Genomic DNA, 20,197 nt, shown 5'->3' with positions numbered 1-20,197 from the left:
TTCAAACCCAGGCCTGTGTGGACTGGGCACCAGTGAGCCCCCTCTTACTATTATTGCAGGATGGAAGCTCTTTGCTAGACCCAGTGGGCCCCCGGGCTCCTATCTTGCCGTCTACAGTCTGGTCACTGTCATAGATCTTATCAACTCTTACTTATCTCTCCCACCAAGGAAGGGTGAGGGCAGATGGGTTCAGTGAATATTTACTGCAATAATAGAATATAAAATTTTCTTCTCAAAAGATCTTCCGGACAAATGAAAAGACTTGATTCCCAAACCACCACACTAAGGACAACATTCTTTTGTTACGTTCTGTTTGAGGACCAGAGGACATGGCTCACAACTGTGACATACCTTGCCCAGAGTCACAAGGGCTTTGGTTGCTAAGTCAGGATCTGAACCCCCAAATGCCAGGGCCTCTGAGTCTAACTTGAAAGCCTTATTCTCTCACTTCAGAGCATACTGGAGAATGGAATACTAATCTTGTTACATTGTATCATGTTTGTTTTTAGAGCCAAACTGGTTTACCCAGCTGGATAAGTTCCTTAAACACCACAGGATAATGAATGAATCATGTCTATATCCCAAACCCAAATCCACATTCAAAGAAGGAAGATCTACCTCATTGATAATGTTTTAAAGAATGTGCCTGGGGTCCTAAAGATAATTTCAAAAGAAGAGTGATAAAGTCTCTCAAAGGCATGTGCACAGCTTCCCAAGGCACCTCTGATCTTGGCTACCAGCTCCAGTGGTAACCAGCTTGCAGACTGCCCCGTCAGGAGGGATGTTTCATTTCATCAGTCCTGCCTGATAAAAGTGACCTTTGGTGGGCTAGCTTACTTTTCTTTTCCAAGCCCCAGGCTCCTCACTTCTGAAGGAGTTGAGACAATCAGTGAAACATACCCAGCACAGAGCAGAGGTGGGCTTACACCTGAGAAAATGATCATTTCAATCCCTTGTCACAACACTCCTTTCAACCCAAGATTGGGAAAACTGTTGCCCTAGGGAGACCTTGCTTAATGAAGCTGCTGCTGTTAGCCTAAAGGGACCACACTAGAGGAAAAGATCAGTTTGTAGATGTTACCTAAAATGCTCCCCAGTAAGTCTGTCTATTCAGACCTTAGGGAGAGGGTGCAGAGGGTCTGATCTCTTTGTTCTGGTATGGTGTCCAGATTGCAACAGCAAAGGCCATTGAAAGTGCTCTGCCAACAAGCCTGGAGCTTGGTGGGACATGGAACTGCCTTGCACCCTCCAAGAAGGTAACCATAGCCCTAGGGCATACATAATGTATGAGCTTCTCAATTATTTATAGTTGGCTCCCATGTTGGATGTGAATCCTCAAGTCCACTGGAGAACACTGGGGACCGATACCCAGAAATTGGGTCTCTCTTCTGAAGAATAACTCCACGAGCAAATGTGGACTGTAGGGGATGTTTTAATAGTTGCTACAAGGTGGCAGTGATTGTCACCAAAGTGGATTTTTATCCACTTACTAAAACTATTGCTGACTGATTAAAAAAAAAAAACTCTATGTAAAATTGTTCAAATCTTAAGTCCATTAAAAAAAAAAAAGTTCTTGGTTATACCATGAGTCCTGGTTTAAAGCTCAGAAAATCCCTCTTTAGAGGAATGCGGTTTTCACATTTTCTGGCACGGGGATTATCTGTAAGACAGCTCTATGACAGGATTGTTACAAAGTATCTATTTTTCCATTAGGTTGACAGGATTGTTACAAAGTATAATTTTTTCATTAGGTGTTTCCTGTACTACTTAGGAGAAGATGTAGTGCCACTCCCATCAAGTGACTATCCTCGCTGCTTACCTTCTGCTCTTTAGTTTTTAACAAGAGAAAGGAAAGGCCCCACTGTGTACGAGCCCATGGTTCATGGGGTCATATGTCTATGAACATTTTTACCATTAATTATGACCAGGAGCTAGAGAGGTGGTGACACCCTTGGACATTCTGTCTGTGAAGGAGCTTGTGACCATGGTCGTTCTGGTGAGGCTGTGCACATTGGTACTTGGGACCCACATGCCCACCTTCTCTGAATTACGTCCTGACAACCTGAGCAGTTGTTCAGGGTTAGGAGCTCTTTCCTGTGATGCTGGCACTGTTACTAACCAGCTCAGCAATCATAAGCTGGCCAGGTAGCTCTCGGATTGTCAGCTAGAGGAGGAAAGTGGGACACTGTAATTGAACCAGGACCAATGGGGACTAAGGAGACCAAGGCTCATCACAGAACCAGTGGATACTCTGTTGCAGCCTCTTGACTGGGCAGTATTAGCCCAGACAGATATTTACTATCCCCCTTTCAAGGGTATCAGTATGTTTATATTTTTATGTAAAGTCTCCAGGCTTTATTTTAAACTTTAACAATTAATTTTGACAATAACAACCCCCGGGGGGTGCTGGTTTGGTTCCTTAGTCTTATCTAGAACTTTCCAAACTACCCTCTAGCTTCTGTGTGTTGTTCCTTTGTAAGCATACACGATTCTCAACAATGCAAAAGAAGGCCGAATGGAAAAGTTACAAAATGCCGTTCACTTTAGGTTTGTAAATAGACAAATACTATAGGTAAAAGTACCTATTGGAAATTTGCCCAAATGAAACAGTTTTTATGTTCTAGGATTATAATTGGATTCCTCTTCTCATCTTGTTGATTATTCATGCAAAGTGCCGTTGTTCTTGTTTTTATAATACTATTTTTTAACACAATGGTAAAAGAAATGGGAAGGGTAATGCAGGGTGGGACTAGAAAGACCAAAAGAGAAATAGACAAGGAATGAACCAGGTGTTTTTGAAGCTTGTACTTCTTCCCGACCCTGTATCGCTTGTGGATCATCATTGAACCTTTAGTCGAGAGAAGCAGTCGCCACTAGTCACACACTTGGTTAGCCTGTGGGCTGAAGTTAAGTTTCCTGCTTCCCACTGCTCCTCCCTCTGCTCCTTCTCTTCCTGTTGTCTGGGGGAAAAAATTCCCTAATATGTAGTCTAGTGGTATCAAAATTTTCCCAATGTTATTGGTTTGGCTTCTGAATATATTTGAAGAGGATTTGGTTTTGTTTCAGTGGCCGGGGAAGACAGTCCGGGAGGGAAGAGCAGCTGACTTATTGTCCCTAATTAAAATTGTCTTTGGTTTCTATTAAGACTGTTTTCATTCTACAAACCCACACCAACTGCCTGTAAAGTGAGCAGAAAACCATGGCTTATTCTTTCAGGAGTCTGTGCGGAGGGTTTCAGAAGACCCCATGTGAACTTGACTCTTTTCTAAATAAATTTGGAAGAGAATATTCCCACAAAGCCCTTTGTATCATAAATGCAGAGTCCCTCCGAAGCCCTGCCCTCCACTTACAGCAGTTCTCAGCAAGCAATGGGCCCACACCAGTGTGCAGGTCATGCTTCCCGTGCTTACTCCCAGCCTGCACTTACACTTTCTGAGCTAGGGAATAAAAGACACAGAGTGTGATTATTGATCTTATTAAGCAATGGGCAATGTGAAATGACACTAGGAATGTGTGACACTGGAGATAACTGACTACAGTATTTAGACTCATAGAATTTGATGCTGATTTTACTACAAGTGACCCACTATGCAAAAAAACCTCAGGAGGGTCCTTTTGCAGGCTGATGCTGAAGGATAATAGAATGCCTACTGTTTCTTACTGGTACTCAGATTGCCAGACAACTCTGATTTTTTGGAAATGGCAGAAAAAAAAAAAAGCCCCAAAATACCTTAGTAATTTAGTTGTCTCAGAAACCCTACATATGGCATAAGATATTCTGAAAAAAAAATTTTCAAGAAAGTTTTTGTTTTTTCTTTGCTCAATTTGATCATCATTACAGTGAAACCAATTCAAATCTATTCCCTATTTTTATAGGCATTTTGATAGTTAAAATTCTAGTTATATGAGAGTGTAAGCAAGATATGAAGATTTAATTGCACATGCTTCATTTTTTTGAAGGAAATCTTAAAAACACAAGTAGGCTAAGAAATGATTGATACTTTAAATAGAGAATTCTTAACAATTGCCATACATTTTTTTTTGAAGCCAGAAGACATTGATTTGCCACTGTTGAATCTGAAAGCAGATTTTTCACATATTGAATCATAATTTACAGGCTTTTTTTTTTTTTAAACCACTTTAACCTGCTTTTGGAGTGTGTGGAATGAGTCCTAGTTGGTCTTTGTTGGTCTCTGTTTAGCCTGTGAAATTTAACAAGGCTATAGCCTGGGGTTGGTAAGTAAGGCTGTGAGCCATACCACTGTCTCAGGTTTTTGATGACACCACAACCCCCTGAGATTTATTGTGCTGGCAGATGTCATCAGATCGATGTGTGCACAGGTGCAGCGTGCAGCGAGTGGAAGAACACTGCATGCGGATCTTTATTTTTGTACCCACACTCTCTGTGGCTACACAATGACTCCGTGTGTCCTGGGCAGTGTGGAGTTTCAGCTCCACTGGAAGAGGCTCGATAGAAATCCCTTGAAGTTCTCTGCAGATATAATTCTGAAGGATGAGTAACTACTTCTTGTGGGAAAGACACTGTTTTTACAACCAGTATCTACAGAAGAGGCCTAACAGGTTATAGTTAAAGGTTGCTATAAACAATGAAAAATAAAAAGTTACTTGAAACTGTGACTTAGACTTGGTTTTTCCTCTTGCAGGGCACTACGTGTAATATGCATTCTCTTCACCTTGATAAGACCTGGACAGACAGCTCCTGTCTCAAACAAAATGCTTAAATTTGGCACTAAAAATACCCAGGTTTCAGTCTTTCTAAATACTTTGAAATAACAAAGAAATAATTAAAACTATTGCTTGCAGGCAATAAGGAATACATTGTATATTTCCAAGATTTTATATAAATTCCAAATAACTATCTAGTTATCTGTAGAATGATGTAAGTTTGATTTAGCATTGAGTATTAAATATTCCACTTACTTTATTATGTACATTAAACTCAAATATTATCTGGTGAAACAAAAGACTAAGTATAATCTAATAAATTAGTATATTCCCTTTACTAATATAAAGTAATAAAAATATGCTTCCTATATTTTTGGGAAATAGAGAAGACAAATAAACACCTTTGCAGCAATGACTGAAAATTATTGGTTTAGATGGGGCAGAGGAATTACTTCAATTATAACATAAAGCATTGTAATAATACATAGCTTTGGGAAATAATTAGCAATTATTCTGAGGGATAAACACACAGATGTTGTTAGCATATTAAAAACTTCTTAGTTTGAAGAACACATACAGAAACTGCATTATCAGTTAATTGGCTTTAGGAAGAACCAGAAAAATCTAAAGTGAGAACTTGCTAGAAACCCCCAATAAGTACTATGGAATGAATTGTCTGCAATTTTAGCGAGATGGTCCCTAGATTCAAAATGATCAAACAGCATTGGTCATTGGACAGTGATTTTTTTTTAAAATAGTAATAAGCTATAATTTCTTTAAAAAATGAATATATGAAGATATGAAATCTTAATTATATTTTTGAAAAGGTTTTCCAGGAACATCACTTAAAAAGAGACACCTCCACTAAGACATTCCTAATTCGTACTTCTATGTTTCCAAATATAAAACCCAGAAAATCAGCAATGTAGATCAAAAGATGATAATCACTTGCCAGTGGAAGGATTGACAATGCACTGAGGTGAACACAAATCTGCAAGAGATTTCTGTGCGACACACTTGAAAATCTATCTCCTTATTTTGCAAATTCGGAGCATCATCTAATGATGCTGTGCGCATATTTGACAGGCAGAAGAGTGATCGGCATAGGAACAAGTATTCTCATAACCGTCACATGTTGAAAGAAAGGAATGACATGCCGACAGAAAAAGATAGTCTACCGAAGCCTGAAGGTGACATGCAAGGGTACATTTTATCACTAAAGAATACGCTTAGGAAGAAATCTCCTGACAGGTGACATGAATGAGCGCTATATCTTTCCATGTCATAAAAAGAGTGGGGAACATTCCTCTTCCCCCATCACTTTTTTTCTTTTTCTTTTTGCTTAAGACATTTCCTAAACAAAATTAGATTCTTACTACAATGTCATTTCTTCTTTGCATGAGGTAGAGGTTGAGAAGGTGGGGAGTTTGCTATGGATTTCAAACAATAACAGGAGATGTCTCCTGTGGCACACTCCAAGAGCCCTGGTAACACTGGCTGTCTGAAACACTCCCTCCCCTTTTGCGTTTAGCTCATTGAAATTTTTACCTTGTATATTTGGTCTGGAATGCTTCACAGATACATTTGACCACAAAACTATCATCAGTAAATCCTAGAATGCAAAGCAATTTGTTTGTATGTCACTTGAATTGGCAAGTGAATTATGGCCACACTGGTTAAGTTGTTAAAATCACTTAACATGGAGCAAGGCAGACCTTGAAGGAAAAATTTCCCTCAGAAGTTAGAGTTGAGTGTGTTGGTGATGCACGTGTGTTCTATCCTCTTTGCTAGTAGTTCATCTACCTTCCGAAGAACTATGTAGCTATGTAGACATATACATCACCCTGGTGGTGTTTGAGGAGGGGGCACTGGGAACTGTTAAGCGTGCAGCAAACAGCCCATTTTTAAAAATGGTGCATTTTATAAAAGTTAATTGGGCAACCCATCCTTTTGGTTTGTTTTTTGGAACAATAATAGCACTGAGAATTTCTATGTCATCATGCATAAACAGCCAAACACCATCCATATATGCCTATGTGTGTATGGGAAGGAGATGTTTTTTTGTAATCAGGCTAAATGTCTTCTTTATTTACAGTGTATATTGTAGGGACTGTGAACCTTAACAGTATTGTTTAAGGTCGTCAGAACTTTGAGGGTAAACATAATTGGAATTGAAATATGGACATGTTCACATTTAGCAGAGATAAGAACAATTCATTGGGGGTGATTTTGGTCTCACTGGTAATCATATAATTGAACAGGGTTTTTAGAGGCTATTTGAAGCTATTGTTGCCTGTTGAGCAATTACATAATTAGGATCCTTGTAATAAAATCTCCAAACACATGTGGGTTAGTAACTAAGTGCATGTATGGCTAATGTTATATTTTTATCTTTAAAACCTTACATGTTGTTCAAGCACAATTTATATCGACTTTGCTTGATCCTTAAATGTTGACCACACAAGTACCAAAGTGTACTCAAGACGAAAATAATTAGATTACTTTAAATCCAGGCATCCCCCCCGCCCCATATATTTAACTTTCAAAACTACTCATTAAAACAGGTTTATTTGTGAACGTTAACGCACTATCCAATCCCCCTTTGGAGACCAGGAGTCAGGGTTCTCTGCTTTCTCTCCCACGTACTACCGCTCATCTCTGCCAGTTTCTCGCACCATCTAAGCGACACACACTCAACTCCGAGCTCTTGAAAGCTAAGGCCGCGGAGAAAGGGGCCTCTAGGACTCCGTCTGCACGGAAACCAGCCAGGCCCGGGTAGCAGCGCCAGCCACGTGGAGGGGAATCCGCAGGGAACCGCAGCACCCAGGGCTCCACCACCCAGCGGCGCCACGCCCCCCCGCGACGAGGCCCCGCCCACCCGCAGCTCCTCCTCCCCCGCGCCTTCCCGCCGCCAGGCGGAAGCGAAGAGCGGTTTCCCGCGCCCGGGCCGGCGGGGCGGGGCGGGGCTGCGGGGCGGGAGGCCCGGGCGGCGAGGCCAGGCCAATCCCAGCGCGGCAAGGCCCGCGCGAGACCGTTCGCCCTGGAGCACGCACGCACGTAGGCACGCACGCACACACAGACCCACACACCCACAGACCCCCACACACACCCACAGACACACACACGCGCACACACACACACACACACACACACACACACACACACACACACACACACACACACACACACACACAGACCCACTCACACCCTGCACACCGCGTGGGACTTGGCCGAGAGTCTTCCGCCGGGGCGAGCAACCGGAGCTGGGTTTCTACGCTGAGGGCAGCCTGTTTCCAGACTTCACCTCGACCTGCTTTTCTTCTTGGGCCAAGAAGTGTGGCAGTGCAGAAAACATTTTTTAAAAAAAAAAATCAAGACTATGCCGGGATTGCTTTAAAACAAACAAAAACCAAAACTGTCCACCCCCCCCCCCGAAAAAAAAAAAAACCCTAAACACAAAAGAGACACAAACACAACTACAAATTTCTAACTGGGAAACGTGAAGTCTGCGGCCCAGGCTTCTGGACACTCAAGATCTGTTTTGTTTAGTGCAGTGCGATGGTATGTGCCTTTCAAACGACTGGTCTTGTTTGCGTTTCGTGTTCGTCCTTTGCACACCCCCCCCCCCCAACCCCGCGCAAACAATTTATTTCCTGTCTCTCTGTGTAAAGCTACTGTTTTATTCCCTTTTTAAGTGTCATATTTTGCTTTAAAGGTTGAACGATGGTGTTGAATTTTCAGAATTAATACAAATAAGTATTTTCTAAGCGTTGGCAACTTTAATACACTTATGGCGGGAATCAGTGAATTACACTAAATCGAAACAGCGCGGAATCCGGATTTTTTTCTTCCTATTTTGGTCTACATTCTCCCTATCTCTCTATGATACTGGAAAAAAAACACAAAAACAAGAACAAAAATAAATAATACTTAGTTGCCCGTATAGCTCATTCCTTTTTTTTTAAAGCACTCTTTACTTCATCACAAGATACCACTTTGTTCCAAGTGCGTTTTCAAATGCAGAAAGCTTTATTTAGCTCCCATTGCTGTGTTAAAAGCTTTTAAAATTGGTGTCATTCTAAAGTTTAGTTCACTCATCCACACCCCGTTTCGGCAAGGAATTTAACAATTTCTTTTCTCTCTCCAGCACCCCCAACTCTTAAAAAAAAAAAAAGGATTATGATGGATTTCTTCCTGCTCCGTTTAATGCGTCTTTTTCCCACCCCACTGTTTTCTGCCCTAGCCTAAGATCCCCCTCTGCCTAAATCCATGTGTGTTGTCTGTGGGCCTGCCTTCTCCCTTGTCCTCTCCGACAGTGAGTCTGGGACACATTTTAATGCACACTATCCCATCCATTAAGTTGTGGTTGAATGCGGAATGTGTGAGGACTTGGCAGCTTTCAGGTTTAAGGGGGCGGGGAAGCCAGTTTCGACTTTGACACAAGATGCCGAGGTGGCGTGATCTGAATTATTATTAGGGCTGTGAACATGGCCATCTTCCCCTCCTGGTTGGAAGAACTGCCATTGAACTTGAGACAGGACAGACAAGATCTCCAGGTTTTCCTTACTCCCTCAAGTACAGTAGCTGGCAGGGAAAAGGCGCCAAAATACACAAGATTAACTGACTTTCTTTGAACGGGTCTTATAGCACCCTCCTTTGTAACTATAACTTCCAACAGGAGTGGGGGGGGGCATTAACTTTTGAACCCATATTTGAACAGACATTTAAATCAGCCCTAAAGTGGAGTAAGTCCAGAAAGTCATACACGCATGCTTCTGCGGTTAAAAAGAATGCACGTGTAAATAAGCAGGGTGCATGTGTGCATGTGAGGAGGGGCTGGGGATTTAATCAAAATCAGAATGAGTGACTTCCTAGTGCGTTTACTGTACTGGGATGTGTATTGTGAGGCCAAGAAGCTGACCTCTGAGCAGCTTAAGTAAAAACTGCAAAGGGCTGTGAAACGCAAAACGTTGTGGTTTCCAGTTTTACATTTGAGGTTTAATGTTTTTATTTAATGGTATGAGGGATGGAGAGAGCTCCAGCGCTGAAAAGTCCCTATTAAATCATATCTGGTCAAAGGTCAAACACTCCAACTCACTGATACAATATACTGCAGATTCCTGCCTGGTGATGGGGAGCCCAGGCAAAAGCGCTTGGGCAATAAAAGTATTAGAATGGTAATTATCGTCCGTGGTCAGGGCTGCATTCTTGTGCACTGGGCAAAGGTTTTTACTGGCCCTGATGAATTTTAAAGCCGAGTATTGTTGAAAGCTATTTTAACAGGAAATTGATTAGCTGAGTGTTTCATACAATAAATGGTGACAGATTCATTGTTTGATGTCCAGAATTAATTCATTTTATTCTTTAGACGACATAGGCATCCATTTAGTTTTAATATGGTCAGACTGAGCAGCAGCATAATTTCGAGTGGATGTGATGTCATGCACATCTGTAACTTTGTTTTTGGACTCCTGTGGCATGCATCACATAATTTGACAGTATTCATTGCTTTGAAATTGACTAGCTTGTTGTGTTCTTTAAATGTCAGAGATAATTTTTCTGAATATCTATTTTGTTTAGGCCCAGTTGTTTGTGTTCTCTTTTCGCTTCTTACATTTTCATTTGAAACTTAAATGGAAAAAAAAAAATCCCCCTATTGTGCATTATTTTGATTTTGAAATCGAGTAGCAGCTTTTTAAAAAAGCTTCAGAGAAAGGGCCCCGGACATTTAAGACAGCCTGCGGCCACCTCTAGCATGACAATGTGAAGACTACCTGGGTGTTTTAGACACACCTGAATGCCCATCCTCACAAGTCGCAGCATATGTAGATGAGCTGCAAATCTACTCTTCCAGATAAAATGATGTAAAGAAAAAGTATTTTGAAAAGGCCAAGGCTTCAGCATCAGCAGATAAGACATCACTGTGTTTGTAACCTCTGAAATGCTGTGCACCAAGTCAGGCAACTGTGACAGGAATTTGGAAAGTTCAGAATAAATCAGACAAAAGCTGCAGGCCAGCTGCTCTCTCTGTAGCCCAGGAGCAAATGTTTTCAGGTTGGGAATCTCTTGCTGAACGGGATCCGTCTCTGTAGAGAACTGGTAACTAGTGAGCCTCCGGGAAGGCCCTTGGACTGGTCCTCCCTCACATTCAGAGTTGCACACAGCCGGCAACCGGGCTCCTCCAGCAGACGTGCTTAGTGGGATTTCTTTTTAATAGTTACATACAGGCATTTCAGCAGCGGCATTATTAACAGCGTCATTTTTTCTCATTTAGTTTTGTCCTCAGGGGAGACCAAACAGCTCCCAGAGGAGGGAAGAAAAGTCCAAGGTTATTTATTCATTTCAGTTGAAAAGCAGAGGCCTGGCAATAAATAGGTGGGGAGACGAACCAGTTTGTGAATTCTCCAGTGGGGAAAATTGCTCCCCTCATTTGCGAGTAGTGGTTGAAGGCTCAGAGAGCTGGGCATGATTCTGCAGTTCCTGTCACGCACAGACACTCTTAGCACGTGCTGCTGGCTGTTTATATATGCATTTTTTTTTGGGGGGGGGAGGGGGAGGGTTTTGGTGTTGTTGCCGGTGGATATAAATCTATGTTTTCCAGGCTACATTTGGAGGACAGAAAGGTCCCCGGGTTTGACCCAGTGGACACCTGCAATTCTGCAAGCTTGCTTCCCGGGGTCAGAAGGTCACATGTCTCTTTTGTATTTAGTTTTTAAACATTGATACTGGCCATGCAGCTAGGGTGTATGGGATTGTTGAACCTCCCCACAAATCACATGCAAGAGCCAAAAACTAAAAGTAGTGGTGTAGACGGAAAATGACAGCTTTGTTAAGGTCGGGGAAACCTGACATGAAATAGCCCAGGCTTTGCAACCTGTCTCTGCAGTGTCTTTAAAAAGAAGAAAGATTAAAGGAACAAAACAAAACTCACTATCAGGAGATACTTGAGATGTCAGATTCCTCCCTGGAGGTCAGGGAAAGACTCAACCCGGGTGGCAAGGCGTATTTTGTAATATACAATTGGGTTTTGAGAACCCAGCCACTAGAAGCCCTGACTTTTCTTTTAGACAAATAAACTTTTCTGTCCAAAAAGAACACCTTCCCCTAATGTGGCCGCAGAGAATAGATCATTAGGAACATGACAACAGATCTCCCTGTAGCTGAGAGGGCAGGATTTGAGATTAGTGTAGGTGGCCTGTCACACAGCCCCCAGTGCAAGAAAGGGAGAGCAGAGGGTTTACAAGAGGCAAGGGCCAAAGTCTGGGTGTTTGGCCCATTTTGACAAAACCAGAAACTTTTCAGAACAACTTGAGCCCTACTTTTTAAAAGACAGATACTTTACAATCCATCCTTTCTATCCTCCCTCTTGGGTTCGAAAAGGGTGCTGTTTCTCAAAAAAAAAAAAAAAAAGGGGGGGGGGGGGGGCTGACAAGTGTCGAGAGAGCCGAGAAAGCAGAGGCCCCAGGAGCCTAGATTTCCCAAGAGCATTCTCCTAGGATTCTTCCTGGGAAGGCCTACAGTGACCTGAGCATTGGGCAGGCAGCAGAGTTCGGGGCCAGGAGGTGTCAGCCCTCCTGACTCCCAGGTCTGAAAATCCAAGCCTTCCACACCCAGCATCCCTAAGCCTTTCTTTCCTGGGTATCTATTGTTCATTCTTCACTCTTGGTTTTCCTCACCTTACTGTTTCTGCTTCTTCCATTTGCCTTTTCCTGGAAACAAACCCAAACCCCTAACTACAAAGCATCCCCTGTGGCCATCAGCATGTACCCTGGCCATCAGCCCTGTACCAACACAGACATGGGACACCTGAAAGTGCTGCGCCTCTCCAGGATGGGCCTGGGAAGCCTGGAACCTCGGGCTCTGTGGGTTCTTACCTGTGTCTGACGCTGCTTCTCTGCCCTGGTGCTCTGCTGCTTTTCTGAATTCTTCTGCATAATGGTGTCAATTTCTCATTTGTCTTTTTTTTTTTTTTTTATAAGCTTGTGAGAAACTTTTAGAGGCAACCTAGTTTTAGTGGCAAAAGGAAATAGGTTCTGTTGGGACAGAAGACTGATAAAGAAATGTAGAGATGTCTTGGAGACACTTGCCCAGGACCCAGCACTGGGCCTCTTTTGCCAGGGGACAACGGCTGGTTCTGGGCTCTGGCTGAAAAGAGTGCTCTCTGGGTGCCAGGATTTCGCTGGGGGTGGTGTAGTGAGGAGGGAGGGAGGGAGGGAGGGAGGGAAGCAGAGAGATGGGCACTGGATTTTTAAAGAGACCCCGGAATAATGGCTTCTGTAAGAGTCCAGGCATTCAAAGAGGTGTGTTCAAGGACATGAGTGCATTCGTGCCAAGGGGAATGTCTTTTATGGTAAATTAACTCCAGTTAAATTGAATATTTGTTCAAAGGGAAACTCCAGTAGTTAAAGCTGGTATTATCAGTGGAGCATCCCCGCCCCCTCCCGCAGAATCTGGTGAGGGTGAGAAAAGGGATGCAGTTCAGTACAAACTGATGCTTTGGGATTGTTCGTTTTTTGTTTTTGTTTTTTTTTTTCCCTTTCCTTTTCTTTCCCCCTCTTTCTTTCTTTTAAAAGTTAAGATGAAGTTGCCTAAAATTTATGAGAGAGAAGTGAGTATGTATTTGGATTAACCCCGATTGTCACCTCCTTTCATCTATAAAGACTGTCAACTTTATCCCAGCTTTTCAAGAAGAAGAAATGACCGGTACAAAGGAAATTAACGTTGTCAGAACGCTAACTAGAGGATCTGCCCAGCGGGGGCAGGGAGGCCACTCCCCGCGGCGCGTGCCCTAAAGGGTTAACTCGCCCGTGTTCTCACAGTTTCCCCGACTTTACCTGTCCTCCTAGACCCAGGGCCCTCCCCGCCTCCTGGCCTCCCCACCCCCTGCGCCTTTCTTCACCCGGCTCTTGGTTTACAGGGGCTGCAGCTGGTAGACTTGGCAAGCTCGCCTCATTAAGAGCGCTTTTTGAAAACGGACTGTGTTTGAGCATTTCCCTAATGAGGACAGGACGGGGTTAAAAAGTGACCATTTCATGGTTGACTTGAACCTGCCTACTTTTCTTGATGTGTCGTTGTGAAATGCTTGATGTGGCTAACTTCCACTTGGGGAAGGAAAAAGTCACTGGTTCTTTCAGGTCCTCTGGGGGAGGGCACGGTGGTCAGAAGCTCGAGGACGGACCGGAGAAAGTTGAGGGGAAAGTCCAGGGCACAGGGTGGGAGCCGGAGGCCACGGGGGGCCTGGAAACGCTCGCTCGGCGGCCCCAAGCTAGGTCGACGCGGAGCCCCGGGCGCTCACTTTTTCTTTCTCCATTGTCTGGGCAGCCTTTGATTCCTCCACTTCCCCACCCACCCCTAGCGGAAACCCGGAATTTGGGGGGCGGTGTGTGTGGGAGAGAGTGCCCGCGCGAATGGGGGTGCGGGCTCGGCCGCCGCCTGGGTCCCAGGAATCAAGTTCATTCACTCGGCGGGGGGGCGGGGCGCCGGCGGGAGCAGCCCCGGAGGGCCGCAGCCGCACACACGCACCCGGCGCGCTCCCGCCCCGCAGCCCGGGGCGCGCCTCGGCCCGCCCTGCCCGCACCCCGCGGGAAGGGAGCCGCTTTCCGCCGGCGCCCCGGGCCCTGGGGGTGGGGATTGGGACGCGGCCAGCGCGGCAGGAGGAGGAGGAGGAGGAGGAGGAGGAGGAGGAGAGGGGCCGGGCGCGCAGAGGAGGGGCGAGCGGTGGCGGCAGCGCGGCCTTCCCGCTCCGAGCGCGGCCACGTGCACCGAGCGCAGGGGGGAGGGCGGGCGGCCGCGGCGAGGCTCGGGGGGACCCGGAGGGACCCCGCCGCCCCTCCCCGCTCGCCCGCGCGGGCTCCGAGCCGGGCTTCCCGCCGCGCCCCTGTCTCAGTGCCAGTGCGCCCCAACTCCAGGAGGCCAAGTTCACTCCGGGCCCCCACCTTCGCCCTCTCCCTGCAGCCGCCTGGGGTGCTAGAGTCGGCGCCCTAGCCCCAGCTCAGGGCAGCCTGGGTGTGAGGGAATTTTCCATTCGTTTCTTTCTCGGGCCCAGACCGGCTCAGGGCTTCTCCCATTAGGATGTTCTCGTGGCTTGAGCGTCTGCAGCGAGCACTGAAATACCTCTCTCTGGGCGGGTTTTCGGGGGTGCACGAAGGGTGGCAGAGCTATTTTTAAGGGGGAAAAAAAAAGTCCCAGTACTGTGGCACCGGTCCGATACCTTTAACAAATGAGGGGGAGAGACGCGAGGGCTGGGGGAGGCGCGCGGGAGGAGGAGGAAGGTGGGGGCGGGGGGTGTGGAGAGGCTGGTGCAAAAGGAACGCGCGTTTGCAGGAGGAGGAGTAAAGCGGTGATTGTGTAATTAAATAATAAAACAATCCTTAAGTCTGATTTGGAGAGAGCTCGAGCGGGGTCCAGAGGGTGGAACCGGTGAATCTTTCAACTTGCAAGTTTTTCAAGAAAAGAAAGCGAGAGAGGGAGGGGGAAAAGCGCCCAGAACAGAAAAGAGGAGTTTGCAGCTGAGCGGGATCGATCGTTTGGGAATTTTTCAGGAGGTCCTTCTGATCCTTTCCGTGGGCTGTGGGCAGCGGCACCGGCAGCGGCGTCCACGCTCGGCGGGTCAGACGTGGGGCGCGGCGGGCGGGCGGGCGGCCGGCTGTGCAGCGGGGCCCGAGCGCAGCAAAGTCTTTTCCGCCCGGGAGCTCCGCGCTCGCGCCCCCTCCCTCACCCCGGCCTCTCCCTGCTCCCCCCCTCCCCACCCCCACCCGGCCCTCTCCGGCGCGCGCCCCGCCACCCGCGCGCACTCGCTTGCGCTCCCCCTCGCGCACACACATGGTCGGCTCGCGGCAAAGTTTCGCCTGCGATCGCCACTCCCGGATCCTGCTGCAGTGTTCAAGGCGGTAACCTTGAACTTTCCCAGCGCGGTGACACATTCTCCTCGCTTTCCCCACCGCCCGGCCTCCTGCGCCCCCCTCCCCGCCTTTTTTTTTTTAAAAAAAAGCATTTCATCATCCACTACCACCCCAATCCAACCCATACCGAACCCTCGAGCAGAGCACCCCAAGCCCCAACAACAACAACAACAACAACAACAACAACTGCAAAACAGAAAACAAATCCCCCAAACCCGGCGACCAGCAGCCTGCACCGGCGGCGGCCTCGGAGAGCTCGGCCGGCGCGCGCGGACCGCAAGAGGGTTAAAACTGTAGATTGGATTTCACCCCGGGAAATCTAGCACGCCGAGTGAACTTGAATCTTTGGCTATTTAAGGAGGACTGGGTTTGTTGCGAAGTTGCGGTGATCCGGCGCAGAGCCCCGTCCTGATTGATCGCATCGCTGGGCTCAGATGACTGTAAAATGAATAGATGAAATCCTTGCTTCTGGAAGATTTTCTTGGGCATCTCCGGGAAAGTGCGTTTTAAGGCGAAGTCATGATGTATTCTCCCATCTGTCTCACTCAGGTACTTGTCTCGGTCGCTTTCTTGAGCTTTCTCTCTGGCCCCAGACGCCTTTGTTGTGTCTTCTTGCTCTTGTGCTGCAGACCCTCAACAGCTTTGCCTAACTCTGGCTCACCCGGGTCTCCCTAGTGAAGTGGCAAGGAGTTGCGGTGGGCTGTGCGGGCTGCGTGGGACCACGGTTGCCGTGCGCACCCAGCCCCGCGCCCAGGCTGGGAGAGCCCGGGAGAGCCGGCACTGGGCAGGCGAGGCTGCTGGGGTGGGCAGGGCCGAGACCAGCGGCCCGAGCCCCTCTGCGGCCCCCGGGAGATGGTGGCAGCGGCGGCGGCACCCCCACTCTTTGGCCGGTATGCGTGGAGCGACTCCGGTTTGGGCAAAGGGCTGAGAGCCAGGCTGAGCGCCTCTGGACTCTGCTGCCCACAGTGGGCTGGTGACGCCGCCAGTCCAAGGTGGTGGTCCCGGCGACCCATTTCTTTGCGTATTTGAGGACCTAGAGTCCTGGTCTGTAGTTACCCGCACTTGGGGGTTTCAGAGACCGCACTTCGGAGGCGATTTTTAAGCTGACAAGAGTTTAGTTGGTTGTAGTAATGTCTAGGACTTTTAGGGCATGCTTGTTTTATGGTGAGACTTGTTCATTTGATGATACTTGGACATAACTCGAAAGGCATAAAGTAATATCAGAAAAGTGAGGTCATTTTTTTTTAATTTCAAAAATTGCCCTAAAGTCTAAGGAACAATGTTAGGAGGTAAAACACTGGCTTTATACTTAAAAACCAAAACCAGTTTCTATCGCTTGCAATCAGATGGTCAAATGAAAAAGTGGTTAGATCGAGCGACTTACCTGGGCGCGCTTTCATCCTTTCATGGATAGCCAACGAACTCACCAACTAATGAATTAAATAGCCTAATCCAGAACTGTTATTTGCAGCAGTTAATTAAACCCTTAAACTTATGGGACAGTTTACTGAAACTTTCAAGAGTATGAATCTGGATTGGTAATCGAAAATTTTCATTGACATTGTCATAGAAACGAAACAGAAATGTTTAGTTTTGGTTGTGTTAGTTTTTTAAAAATCTAATATTATGATGCATTTTTATAATGAACAAATAATTAAGATTTCAATTGTATGACAATTAGAAACCATTGTGATTCAAAAGGACTGCGGCATTCATAAATTGTGAATGAAGATGAAAACAATGATAAGGGGCATTCAGTGATTGGACACAGCCCTGTAGCTTTTTGGCTGACACATTTTTTATTGTTTATATTTTGCTTGGCATCTGAGTATGATTAACTTAGATATGGCTATTTTAAGCAAGTAAACGTGCACTTTAATTTAACAAAACTGGAAAAATGGGTTGTTGAGTTATTTGTATTTTAAAAGCTATGAATGATAATAACCCATGAATATGATGGAATTGTCTCAGGTATACCAAATTGCCTGTAGTTGTAGAAGTTACTTTTATTTATTCATGAGGAGGTTTTTTTCCCCCTCTTTCTGATAAACCCTGACCATTTCTATTATTTCTACATTGTGATCAAAGGAAGCAGATTAAAGTAAGCTTTTCTTTCACAAAGTATGGCCTTGCTTGTTCTCACCTGGGAAGGACTGGGTAATCATGTGTGTCTCTGTATTTGTATTTCCAACCCTTGTTTTTGGGAAACTGCTAGCAATTGCATTGCATTTTTAATCTCCGCTAAATAAGCATGGAAAAGTCACCAACTCCATATTAATTCGTGTATGTTAAAACTACTGTTGCAGAATCCTGACACATGGAATGTTAGGGGCATAGACTGCGCACTCATCCAGCTATCGCCTTGCTATTCAAGGATACATACTTACCAACATTCATTCAGAATGATGACTATATATTCTTTGTTATTTTAGCAGTGTAAATCTGGGTTGATGTGTTAGCACCGTTTTTTTTTGGGAATTAAGGCCTGTTCCAGAGAAGGAGTTAGGGTTTTAGACTTCTCAACTAATAATCACTTTATGACTTTGTAGGTCATTGAAGGTATTGCAAAAGTGAGCGTGCACAAAAGTGTTACTTTTGTATCAGATGAATAGTTTAGTTTTATGTTACAGGAGCATAGCTGCCCTACAACCTGTTTGAGACATACAGATACAAAGTAAACTACATTGTTCATTTGTTAGAAACTTTAACAAGTATCTCAGTTGTTACATTAACACATTTAGGTTTTTAAAAAAAATTCTAATTTAAATGACTCTACTATTAAACTTGATATTTAGCTACCTGATTTGGTGTAGTATCACCACAAGTCGTCATTTGTCGGCCAGTATGAGTAAAAGGAAAATAAAGAAACATCTATATGTTTAATATTTTGTTAATTTACATATAAGCCTTTAATATAAACTTCAGTTGGCATGATGATGTTTTTCTTTCATTGTCATTCAAGTTCTTTCAATATTTTTTTCAGGGTTTATTGTTGTGAGGAGATGAGACTCCAAGAGCAGGCAGTATTTACTCTTCCATGGATATGTTGGACCAATTTTCCAACCCTTTCATGAAATCATTGTTTCTGTGAAGAAAAATAAATAAATCTAGTCAAATTAGATTTTTATGTTTATATTTGAAAATTTAACTTGTCTATTTATTTTTATCAATTTAGTTCAACTCCAGAAAGTTTAATAAGGAAAAGCATTTCACTACACGTCAGTGTATTTTAAGGAAAATTCTTGAGAGTGAGCTTGCCTATGTATCTTAATATAGAGACTTTAAATCAATTCCATGCTTTGATTTAAAAAATAATTTTGATAATTGCTTAGTGTAATTGTGACATTCTATTAGTTGGATATTTGAATGCCTTAATCCTGTTTATTTTTTCCATCTGAGGACAGCTACGTTCCACATTCATGTCATTTAAAATTATTAAGAATATATTATAGTGTAGCTTTAGGAAGCAGTCACACATGGAAGATGACATTTAATCACGGAATGCAAAAGTATATGTGACATATTGCTTGTCTCCACTTATTATCATTTGGGGACGCTGTGTCTTCTTACCAAGTAAGCGTTCTACTTAAAGTTGAATATGCATAATATGGATGCTCCAAAAGACATCAAGGCAAATTGGTGGGCTGAGAAAGTTTGCCATTTCTGTTTCTCAATAAAGAAAAGTTATGTTTTAACACAATATTTGCTGTCAGTGACAGCAAAGTCAGGACAATGTTTTTTTTTTTGTTGTTGTTATTTGTTTGTTTTCTTTTTCCTTTTTGGTGAACTGGCCAAGAGTTTCCAAATTCAGCTTTCAAATTAGCATCTTGGTGGTGTGATGCAATTATCTAAAATTTAAAAATTGTTATATGATAGATGATGTTTATTGTCAAGTATTAAATCTTAAAATTATTTAATCAAAAGTTATGTTTGATATCCTTTTAAGAAAATGAAATGTCACTGAACATAGTATTTAAGTATCGAAGTACTTCAGTATTCCTGGGTTGCTTACTAGCCATTAAATAGTGGTGCATTTTTAAAAGTATGGTAAGGGTCGAAGGAATGAGACAGAGCATGCTCCCCCTTCCTCTGCATCCTCAAGGTTTTCTTTTACAGAGTGTAGATGCATTTTAAGAATCATATCAGCAAATCACAGTAAAAGTCAGATCCTAGGAAGTGAGTTCATAAAGCACATTGAAGTCCACATTTCCTTGAGCAGGCAGACTTTCCTTTTGCATGTATTTTGAGGGGAGGGGATAAACAAAGTTTTTACAGTTACAGTGGGAGCTGAAAGCATGGCATCAGACAGTGTATGGAGATAGGGAGGTCTTATCATGGGCTCTGGTTGCTGTGAGCAGGGCTGCCTTACCACACAAAGAACAGATTGTGGTTTAACTCTTTCCATGGGCTCCTTTAATGTGCTCACATAGTAACTGAATTGTTCAAATCTCTGCTGGAAAGTACTGATCGGTTTAATTTCCTCCATGCCATTTGGCTATGCCTCATGCTGCGATGTAATCAGCTGCATTCTGCATTATAAAATTCAGATTCATTCTTCGTCGGCAATATGTCAGAACACTTGATAACCATGCTATTGATGAGGGGAGTCA

The 20,197-nt window shown here is 44.4% G+C and overlaps 1 protein-coding gene and 1 long non-coding RNA gene across 9 annotated transcripts in view; one reads left to right on the top strand and one right to left on the bottom strand.

The window, feature by feature from the left end:
* Positions 1-12,896, bottom strand: part of LOC114695834 — a 39,464-nt gene extending 26,568 nt beyond the window's left edge. Inside the window, exon 1 of the long non-coding RNA XR_003734922.2 lies at positions 12,561-12,896. This is a non-coding gene — a long non-coding RNA (uncharacterized LOC114695834). The remainder of the gene's footprint in view (positions 1-12,560) is intronic.
* Positions 1-20,197, top strand: part of Nfib (nuclear factor I B) — a 419,841-nt gene that overhangs the window by 182,598 nt on the left and 217,046 nt on the right. For 2 of the 8 annotated variants that reach the window (XM_028873300.2, XM_028873299.1), the window contains exon 1: positions 15,001-16,136. The exons of 5 other annotated variants lie outside the window; for them this stretch is intronic. In XM_028873300.2, the coding sequence (XP_028729133.1) occupies positions 16,107-16,136 (30 nt within the window). In that variant the 5' untranslated portion in view covers positions 15,001-16,106. Of the gene's footprint in view, positions 1-15,000; positions 16,137-20,197 lie in introns of those variants that run through there. One more of the 8 variants, XM_028873305.2, reaches the window with a different exon arrangement.

This window comes from Peromyscus leucopus, chromosome 2 (assembly GCF_004664715.2).
Source record: "Peromyscus leucopus breed LL Stock chromosome 2, UCI_PerLeu_2.1, whole genome shotgun sequence".
In the NCBI taxonomy this organism is placed as follows: domain Eukaryota; kingdom Metazoa; phylum Chordata; class Mammalia; order Rodentia; family Cricetidae; genus Peromyscus; species Peromyscus leucopus.
Note: the sequence above shows the minus strand (reverse complement) of the source record. Positions and strands in the feature narration are given on the sequence as shown.